Here is an 11,016-nt window from a genome sequence, read left to right as displayed (position 1 = left end):
TCTTCTAATGTTATCCGCGTTCCATGTTCTCGGGACCTCCTTGCCATCGAGCCTTTCTAACTTAAAGGCCCCTTTTCCCATCACCTCTTTGACTCTGTAAGGACCTTCCCAGTTTGCCGCTAGCTTGCCTTCTCCGGGGGTCGGTGGGCCGATATCATTTCGCCTTAGGACGAGGTCGTCAGGCTCAAATTCCCTCTTGAGCACTTTGGTGTTGTATCGCAGAGCTATTCTTTGTTTTAGCGCTGTTTCCGTCAAATGGGCCATCTCTCGGGCTTCATCTATTAGGTCTTTTTCTACAGCTTCCTCCACTCCTTTCAAAAGCAATCGCGGACTCGGTTCACCGATCTCTACGGGTATTACCGCATCCACCCCGTACGTTAATCGGAAAGGAGTTTCCTTGGTGGAGGACTGCTCGGTTGTTCGGTAAGACCAGAGGACCGACGCTAGCTCGTCGGCCCAAGCACCCTTCTTATTGTCCAACCTCTTTTTCAATCCTGAAAGGATAACCTTGTTGGCGGACTCCACTTGTCCGTTTGTCTGAGGGTGTTCTACTGAAGAGAACTTTTGCCTTATACCCAGGCCGCTGAGAAATTCTGTGAACTTCTTGTCGGTAAACTGCGTGCCGTTGTCCGAGATGACGACTTCCGGTATCCCGAATCGTGTTATCACCTGCCTCCACATGAATTTTCTACAATTGGCCGAGGATATGCTAGCCAGTGGTTCGGCTTCTATCCATTTGGTATAGTAATCAATCGCTACTATGAGATATTTGACCTGCCCAGGGCCGACTGGGAAGGGCCCTAAGAGGTCGACTCCCCACTGAGCAAACGGCCGGGAGGTCGTTAGCAAGCTTAACTCGGAGGCCGGTGCCTTGGCGAAGTTGGCGTTCTGTTGGCACTTGATGCACTTTTTGACGAACTCTTTGGAATCTGCCATCATCGACGGCCAGTAGTACCCAGCTCGGATTAACTTCCTTGCTAGGGCCCTGCCTCCGATGTGGTGCCCACAGCAGCCCTCGTGGACTTCCCTGAGGACGTAGTCCGTTTGGTCGGGGTGTAGGCACTTCAGTAGGGGTTGGCTAAGCCCTTTTCTGAACAGCTGTCCTTGGATGACGGCGTATTTGGCTGCTTCTCTCCTTAATCTCACCGCATCCTTTTCATCGCCAGGGACTTGGCCATGTTCTAGGTAGTTGGTGATGGGGTCTAGCTATGAAGAACTTAGGGTTGTTATATGTAGCGCAATTGCTGGTTCCTTTGTCATACCTTGGATGAGAGACCGGTTTCCCTCCCCTGGCTTCGTGCTAGCTAATTTTGATAGGAGGTCTGCTCGTGTGTTCCTTTCTCTGGGTACATGCTGGACCGTGACCTCTTCGAACTTTTGGCTCAAGCTTTTGACCTTTTCCAAGTACTTCTGCAACAAGGGGTCCTTGGCTTGGTAGCTGCCGTTTACTTGGGAGGTGACGACTTGGGAGTCGCTGCATACCTCCAGCCTTCTTGCGCCGACCTCTGTTGCTAAGGCCAAGCCTCCTATGAGGGCTTCGTATTCTGCTTGGTTGTTCGAGATGGGAAACTCGAATCTGACCGACTGTTCGTATACGACCCCGTTTGGACTTTCTAGGATGATCCTGGCTCCTCCGAAGGTCTGGTTCGAGGCTCCGTCCACATGGAGCTTCCACCGTGTGCCCATGTCTTCGCCTGGGTCTCCTGTTACTTCAACCAAGAAATCCGCCATGGCCTGCGCCTTAATGGCTTGCCGGGGCTCGTACCGTATGTCATATTGAGAGAGTTCGATGGACAAAGTCATCATTCTTCCCGCCAAGTCGGGTTTTTGGAGAACTTGCCGGATCCCTTGGTCCGTTCTGACGATCACTTGGTGGCTCTGGAAGTACTGTTTTAACCTTCTCGAGGAAGTTAGGAGTGCTAAGGCTAGCTTTTCCAACTTGCTATATCTTAACTCTGCTCCTTGTAGGGCCCTGCTTATGAAGTAGACTGGCTGTTGGGTTTTCCCGTCCTCCCGTACTAGTACTGCGGCCAGGGCTTCGCTTGTTATAGCGAGGTATAGGTATAGTGGTTCCCCGTCCCTTGGCTTCCCGAGAACGGGAGGTGCCGCCAGGATTTCCTTGAAGTGTTGAAAGGCTTCTTCGCACGCGGGTGTCCACTCAAAGGCCATCCCTTTCTTCATGAGGTTGAAAAATGGCAGGGCCTTTGTCGCCGAGGCCCCGAGAAACCGGGAAAGTGATGCCAATCGCCCTGCCAACCTCTGGACGTCCTTGATACAGCCCGGGCTCTTCATCTGAAGTATTGCCTGGCATTTCTCCGGGTTAGCTTCCAACCCTCTCTGAGTTATCATAAATCCCAGGAACTTGCCGGCTTCCATGGCAAAGGCGCACTTGAGGGGGTTCAGCCTCATACCGTGTTGACGGAGGGACGCGAATACACTTGCCAGGTCGTTTAGGAGGTCGTCAGGTCGTGTTGTTTTTGCCAGTATGTCGTCCACGTAGACTTCAACCGTTTTTCCTATGAGGTCGTGGAATATCCTGTTCATCAGCCTTTGATATGTCGCCCCCGCATTTTTCAAGCCGAATGGCATTACTTTGTAGCAAAAGGTTCCTCCTGGCGTTATGAACGCCGTTTTGTCTTCGTCTGGTCGGTGCATCGGTATCTGATTGTAACCGGAGTAGGCGTCCATGAAACTCAAATACCGGTACCCCGCCGCAGCGTCAACGAGTGCATCTATATTGGGGAGGGGGAAGCAATCTTTGGGGCATGCTTTGTTAAGGTCAGAGTAGTCCACGCACATTCTCCATCTGCCGTTGTGCTTTTTCACCAGCACCACGTTTGAGAGCCATGTCGTGTAATCCACTTCTCGTATAAAGCCTGCTTCTAGGAGGCCGGCCGTTTGTTTGGCTACCTCCTCGGCCCTTTCCGCCGACATTTTCCTCCTCCGTTGAGCAACTGGGCGGGCTTCTGGCTTGACGGCTAGGTGATGAGAGATGATTTGTGGATCTATGCCCGGCATGTCGGCTGGTGTCCATGCGAACAAGTCCCTGTTGGCCCTTATCATTTCAATCAAAGGCTCCTTCAACTCATGTGGGAGGTTCTTGTTGACGAATGTGAACTTTTCCCCTTCGTCACCGATGCTAAATTTCTCCAGGTCTCCTTCTGGTTCCGGCCTCGGGTTGTCTTCTATTCTGGCATCAAGGTCGGCTAGGAATACGCCAGATGCTTCTTTGGACTTCTTTCTGATGGAAAGGCTGGCGTTGTCACAAGCGACCGCCGTCTCGAGGTCTCCTCTTATGGTCCCTATGGATTCATCGTCGGTGACAAACTTCATAACTAGTAACTTGGTGTTGATTATGGCTTCAAAATCATTGATTGTTTTTCTTCCCAAGATGATATTGTAGGCTGTGGAGTCTCGGAGGATCACGAATTCGGCCATCGCCGATCTTCGGCCTTGCATCTGTCCTACCGAGATCGGTAGGGAGATGACTCCGTCTGGTTTGATGAAGTGGTCGCCTAACCCGATAACCCCGTGCTGGTGAGTCGTCAGGTCGGCATCCTTCAGCCCCAGTGCGTCGAACACATTGCGGAACATGATGTTTGAATCAGCTCCTGTGTCGACAAGGATTCGTTTGACGAGGCCGGTTCCTACTCTGGCCGTTATGACCATGGGAGGGTTTTCCGGGGCGTCGCTGAACCATTGGTCTTCTGGGCCAAAAGAAATGGACGGAGGTTTTTTGGCACTCTGCACTGGTGGAGATGAGATCGCCAGAACCTTGGCGTCTTTCTTGTGTGCCGACCGGGACTTCGGTGCAGTGTTTTTTGCCGTTACTACGTTTATTACAGTGAGGCCGTGGTCTCCGTCTTCGGGCTCCTGTCGCCGCTTGGTCGAGCGTGTCTTGCCTTCCTCATCTCGCTCACGATACCGCCTTCTCGGCTCCCTGATGAGATGGGAGAATGCTGCTAGCTTTCCTTCCCTTATCGCTTGTTCCAATGCATCCTTCAGGTCGAAACAGTCCTGTGTTTGGTGGCCATATCCCTTATGGTAATCGCAATAAAGGTTCTTGTTTCCACCCGTGCGGTCCTTGAGTGGTCGGGGCTTCGGAATAATTCCCTTTCCAGCTATTTGTTGATAGACCTCCACGATGGGGAGGGTGAGCGGAGTGTAGTTAGTAAACTTCCCGACTCGAGGAAACGGCCTAGGTGCTTTGTTTGATGCCTCCTCTCTGGCCTTTTCTTTTGCTCTATACCCGTCGCCACCGTACTGACGAGCCTGGCCGTAACCGGACTGCCGCTTATTGGCAGCCACTACTCGGCTGACTTCCTCATCGTTTATGTACTCTTTGGCTACCGTTTGGATTTCATGCATTGTCCAAACCGGCTTCGTGGTAAGGTGTTTTCGGAAGTTCTCGTTGAGGAGGCCGTTCGTCAGGCAGAGACTGGCCACCGAGTCGGTTAAGCCGTCGATTTCCAAGCACTCGTCGTTGAACCGATCTAAGTACCTCCTGGTCGGCTCTCCTTGTCTCTGGGTTACCCCGAGAAGGTTGATAGGGTGCTTGGCCTTTGCTATTCGCGTTGTAAATTGAGCCAGGAATGCGCGGCTGATGTCTGAGAAACTGTGGATGGAACCTTGAGGGAGGCCGTTAAACCATCTGATCGCTGGTCCTGCTAGGGTCACCGGGAAGGCGCGGCATCTTACTCCGTCGCCTACTCCCTCTAGATTCATCCTGGCCTCAAAGGCCGTGAGGTGTTCTAAAGGGTCTTGAGTTCCGTCGTACCTCATGTCCGTTGGCTTGTCGAAGTGTTTCGGCAGCCGGACCTCGAGGATAGATCGGTGGAACGGGGTGGCGCCCATTATCACAGGTTGTCGTGTTCTTCCGTCTTCGCGACCTCTTGTCGCTCGATGGGTCGGTCTGCCGCGGGAGTAGATAATCGTGTCATTTCGTCTCCTCACTACGGGTGACTCCTCCCGCGAGCTCTCCGCTTCCGTCCGCGGGCGGCTTCGGCGAGAGTCTTCCTCCTCGCTCCCGGGAGACGGGGTGTAGCTCGGATCGGTAGACCGCCCGTCCCGCTCCCGGTCGGCAAGCTGTCGCTCCAGGTTCTGGACTCTGTGGCGTAGCTCTTGCATTATTATGGCGCTATCGCCGCCCGTTCCTCCGAAGGGTCGGGTCCTCGTGTGTCGATGGGGGGACCTTCGCCGCCCCCCTTGCGAGGCGACGGAGGCTACCCCCTCCGCTCCGGCAGCCCGGCCTTGGTCGCCGGGACCCAGTACGACTTCCATTTAGACGGTCCCCACAGACGGCGCCAATGTTCGTTCGTCGACTTCCGAACAGGTCGGGTGAACAGAAGATACAAAGGTGGATAGGTGAGGATGTCTTAGTCCTGGTCGCACAGATTGTGGGTCTGCCGAGCTAACGAGCACTTGGGCTGGTGAACGGACGAGGGGGGAGCCACCTGCAAAGACACTCCGACGCTCAAGTCAGTAATGTGCAGGCGGGCAGAATATTGGGGTGAGAGAATGTGACATACCCCGGGGGAAGAGCCAATCTTCCCCTTATATACATGTCAGTAGTGGGCCCCTTGAGAGGACAGGCCCATACCCCCAAGGACATTGTCCTGCAGCCGCGTGCCGACCGTACAGGACGCGTGTCCGGGTCGGTTGGAGGGCGCGTGTCCGGGTCGGGTAGGACTTGGGTCGGGTCGGCCCAAAGCTGATTCTGGGCCGGGCCGTAACAACTTTTAAATAAAAAATTCTAAAAATTTAATTTTGATAATTTTTTATATATTTTTTAAATATTGTTACAAAATTTTGGACGTCCATGAGCAAGACAACAATGAGTCGGTCCTTCATATTGTTGGAGACTGCTTCATATTCAACGCTAAAAGTATGCAAACCAACACTTTGTTCAACTTGGATTTGATAAGCTGGATTGAAAATAATCTCTCTTCTCCTAATAATCTCTCTTTATGGTTTTACACTTTTTGAAGGTACTACTATCCCAATTTCAGTAGCTTTAAAGCAAATTAAAGTGCGGAACAAGAAATTCTTATGTCATGAACTATAAAACATGATACAACTTTTTGAGTGATGTCAAGGTCTAAGCAGAACCCAGGCATCTATTATGTTAGCTGGTTACATGTTTTTCGTGAAGCAAATTATGTTGCCAATATTATAGCAAAGAAAGGGCAAAATCTCCCCTAAGTTCTTTGATTGTTTTGGCACCCTTGCTTTCATGGGATCTTCATTTGCTTCCTTCTCTTTTTTCCTTTCCTGGAATCTTTGACCCCCTTCTCACCAAAAAGTAACTCTCCCAAATAGGGATGTCAATGGGGCGGGGCGGGGCGGGGCGGGGCGGGGACGGGGGATGCTTCCCTACTCCCCGTCCCCGCCCCCAAAATTAATCTCCGTCCCCGCCCCATTCCTCGTCATGGGGGATAATTGTCCCCATCTCCGTTCTCCGCATTCCCCGCGTTCCCCGCGGGGCCCCATTCCCCATCTCCTTATGTTTAACATTCATATGGAAATTATAGTAAAAAATATAAAAAAAAACAAAAAAACAAACTAAAAAATATTATTACAAACACACAAACATATCTTATCTAAGATTATAAGTCCAGAAATACAACATAGCAAATCATAGTCCATAAAATAAAATCTTAAAATGCAACTTCCATTATAAAGAAAGCAATAAAACAATGTCTTTAACATCAAATATTCTTTCATTGTCGGCATAAAACTTCCAACAAACATCTCCATGTTCTCTGTTAAAACAATAGAGACAAATATGTTAACATACAATGACAAGAATGGAAGCAAACACGCAGACGCAGAAGTGGAGAGGAGAAGGACGCCGTGCCTGAGGAGAGAGAACGACGCGGTGAAGCTGCTAGGGTGACGGCGCAAGAGTGGCCGGTGACTAGCTGTGAGGGTTTTGAAGTTTGAACAAAGTGGAGAGTGAGTGAGTGACTGGAGTCTAGAGAGTTGGGGTTTGGATGGGAATAGAGAGTTAGAGAGGGCGCAGCAACAAAGGTGAGAAGGGAATATAGGGTTAAGGTTTTTTAATGGGTGAAATTACTAAAATACCCCCTATGTTAGAAATAAAGTAAAAGTATTTAAGTAAGTTTAACAATTCGGGGAATTATCGGGGATGGGGCGGGGATCCCCGCTCGGGTCCCCGCGCCTGTCTCGGGGGAATTTTGCTCCCCATCCCCATCCCCACGGGGAAAATTCCCCACCATCGGGGCCCCATTTGGGGCGGTCCCCGCGGGGATCCCCGCCTGCTGGGGATTTTTGACACCCCTACTCCCAAAACCAAATTAGCCAACACATTCTAGACAGAAAAAATTATTAAAATAATATCTAAAAATTTATTTTGATGACAGATATAATTTTAAAAGATATTAATGATAAATAAGTTTCAAACAATAAAAAATATGATAAAAAAATTAAATATTAAATATATTTTTTTTAAAAAATAAAAATTATATTCTAATGTAATTTTTTGGAAACATCATTAAAAAAAATAAGATTTCTGAATTTTGTTAGTATACTTTTTAAATATTTATTCAAATGTTCGGTACAAAAATTCAAATTAAATAGATAAATTGTTTGAAAAATATAAAAATTTTTTTGTTATTTGTAAAAAATATAATATTTATTAATTATTTTTATCATATTTTTAAATTATTTAAAATCTGTTTTGTTAATAACATTTTTAATTTTTTTAAAGATTTTATCTGTATTTAAATCTTTTGAATATCAAATACGTAGGTAATTATTGTAGATATTATTGTGGAAAAAATACAGAGGGTCACAAATTGACCGAGGCGCTCTCACTTTCAACATCCTTTTCTTAAAAAATAAGCTAAAGTTCTGCATGTAATCTCAGGGTGATATGATGATTTGGCACTTTGTCTAAGGTTTTCTCTATCACCATCATTTTGTCATACGAAAATTTTACATTCTCTTACTTCAATGTGTTACATCTGCTAGTTTGGATCTTCATTTCCGTCCTAATGTGGAATTGCCCTCACCAGATAGGTGACAGTAAATGTAAAATATTTTAAAAAAAAGTTTAGGAGCAAGCAGTTTTTGTGTTTTTTGACTAGCACTTAATCATTAAAAGAAAAATGAGTGATTTTTTATCATTAGATATAATCTCACACCATTAAAAATACTATTAATTGGCAATTAATGGTTATAAAATACCAAAATTACTGGCCCTTAGCGTTGCTCATATTTTAATTAGATTCAAACTAGTAATGATATGTACTTTTAAATATGCTCCAAATTTTTAAACAAAGTAAAAACCGAATATATTTAATATTTTAAAAATTTACGAGAATATAATATTAAGTTAGTAACTAATGTTTTCCTTAACCAATTTGTTTTCTTAATTAAAAAAGAACTTCGGAAGTAGCACTTATTAGTTAGTTATTAAGGATTAGTGAACCTGTGGGGTGGATCAAATTAGGAATCTAATTGATCAGTTCTAGTAAGCCTTAAATATGTAAATTAAGTCTTTTTATAGGTATCTCATTAAGATGAGATTATTTTTTTTTAATGAAAAATTTGATAAAATAAAATAAAAGTTCTATTACACTTGTATTTTTTAGAGGAATTTTTTTCCATCAAAATAACCCATTAATTTGACAATTAAGCTAACTTATATAAATAAAGAAGATTAAGATCTTATAAAGTAAGAAAGTTAATAAATTAATAATAAAATAAGTAAATTAATTATTTTTAAATTAAAATAGTGGAACACATATTTCATGAAATCACAAAATCAATCATAATTAACCTTTCATTAACTTTCTTATTTTAGAGGATTTAAATTTAAATAAATAGGAATCAGTAACAACTCCCAACTAAAAAAATAGTCTTTTTTAAAAAGGTAAAATACTCTTTCTTCATGACCCCTCAAATTTTCATTTGAAAAGAAAAATCTTGGGATCGGTTGGATTAGGTGCATGATAATAAAAGATTAATCAAATGCTTAATTAATTAACATATTGAGAGCACAGTTAGCACACTAGTCCACATTTACATATACAACATTATACCAAAACAAAAGCTTATTGCATGGTTTCCAAGAAAGTGCTTCCTCTCATGTACAACCTACTCTGAATTAGGTTCTGTGAAATAATATTATGAAGCTCCTCATGCTTCTTATCCCTCAGCACCTTCCTCCTTGTCTTCACTTATTTATTCATACACACAAACAAACACAAGTCTCTATCCACAATCAAAAAATGGGGTTGCATTGTTATTATTATTATTATTATTTGTTGATCATGCTTGTTCTTGTAACTGGTTATGCAGAATCACAGCCAATTTTTCACCCTTTTAACCACACTGATTTACAAGCAGCAATATCTGACATGAGAACAAAATCTTACTATGGATTTGCAATGCTATTGCAAATGCTAAATGGAACATCACAACCAAGTAGCTCCTTAACATTCTTGATGCCAGATGATAGGGAACTATCAACATCAGCCATTGCTGCTGATGAAATTGAAGATTTCTTGCTAAGCCATGCAATTCCAATGCCACTCTACTTCAATGATTTATCTCATTTCCCAACTGGGACCCTTGTTCCCTCAGGCATAAGCACCAAAATGATTAGGATCCATAACCGTGGAAGGGGTGATTTCTTTGTTAATAATGCTCAGATTGTTTCTGCTAATGTTTGCTTGGGCTCTGTCATCAAGTGCCATGGCATTGATGCAATTATTGAATATGATGCTTGACATCATTCCATATTATTATTGTTATTGTTCTTAGGATCCTTCACTTGCAAGCAATCCACCCTGGCTATATGATCAAATATCAGAAATAAAACCAATAACAATTCTCTTATTTTGATGATTTCTACTGTTTAATTATATATAGGTATGAGTAGTAGTAACCTTTGTGGTTGGATTTTATGTGGTTACCTAACTCCTAAACACATAGAAGAGACAATTTGGACTCAATTGAACTACTTGGAAGTCATCTTCATTGTTGTACTTTCTACAAAAACCTTATTGCATGGAAACCGTTTACTTGTTCAGAGGGATTTGTTACTTCTTGTTTCTGCTCTTGAAAATAGTAATTACATGTTCCTATTTCTAAATCTATATATTAAAAGAACATACTATAGAAAACAAATTAAAACATTCTCTAAAGATCCTTCTCATCATCATGAACATACTATATATATAAGGTAGTTATATAATAGCACATAGATCATACAATAATACTAACTAGACATGATGATATGTGCCAACCCACCATATATATATGGAATGTGTAATGTGTCACATTATTGATTGTACTAGGTGTACATTTTATGTGACCCATCATCATCATCATCATCATCATCATCATCATCATATATAATATATAGTTTTAGAGATGAAGAGAAGTGTCAACACCAGAATCACCAGAAGCACAAGAGTCCCAATCATACAAATCGTCATTATTAGTATTATTGTTGTTGTTGTTGTTATTCTTCCATGGCTCTGCATGAGATGTATAGTTCTTCTGGAAGCTTCTTCTTCTGTGGTCCTGATGATGATCCTGCTCTTCCTGTGAAGTTGGCCAAAGAGAAAGAGAAACATGGGGTGGTGGGGATGGTGATGAAGATGACCTTGACGATGATGATCTTGTTCTACTACTTGTTGTTGCTGCTGCAGATACATAATTGTGATTATTATGATTATTGGGACTGAATAATAAGTGTTTATTATTGTTAATAGACTCAGTAGTTAGCATTAACTTTCTGAGCTCTCTCTCTTGTCTCATTTCCTTCACTCTCTGGAGTTGCCTAAACCTCTCTTGTAGAAGAGCAATGGAGGAATGACGAGCCACACTTGCATCATTGTTGTTGTTGTTGTGACTTTCCCTACCCATTTTGAATAGGGTGCAATAAGGGTCTAAGGAAGCATGAGTTGATGTACGTGTGTATATATAGGGTGATCATGAGATTTGCTTATATAATCATGTACTAAACTTTTTAATAACTTGTTG

General features: G+C 43.9%; 1 protein-coding gene across 1 annotated transcript; it reads left to right on the top strand.

Moving 5' to 3' along the window:
• Window positions 1–9,296: 9,296 nt before the first annotated feature.
• On the top strand, window positions 9,297–9,755 carry LOC130974532 (uncharacterized). Its single transcript, XM_057899406.1, has one exon. It carries the CDS (start codon window positions 9,297–9,299, stop codon window positions 9,753–9,755), a length of 459 nt encoding a protein of 152 aa, XP_057755389.1.
• The last annotated feature ends 1,261 nt before the right edge of the window (window positions 9,756–11,016 follow it).

This window comes from Arachis stenosperma, chromosome 4 (genome assembly GCF_014773155.1).
Source record: "Arachis stenosperma cultivar V10309 chromosome 4, arast.V10309.gnm1.PFL2, whole genome shotgun sequence".
Taxonomy (NCBI): Eukaryota; Viridiplantae; Streptophyta; class Magnoliopsida; order Fabales; family Fabaceae; genus Arachis; species Arachis stenosperma.
This window is presented reverse-complemented; position numbering and strand designations above follow the sequence as displayed.

Coding starts and splice junctions, on each gene's coding strand:
- LOC130974532 (XM_057899406.1), top strand. CDS start 9,297: ATGCTTGTTCTTGTAACTGGTTATGCAGAATCACAGCCAATTTTTCAC.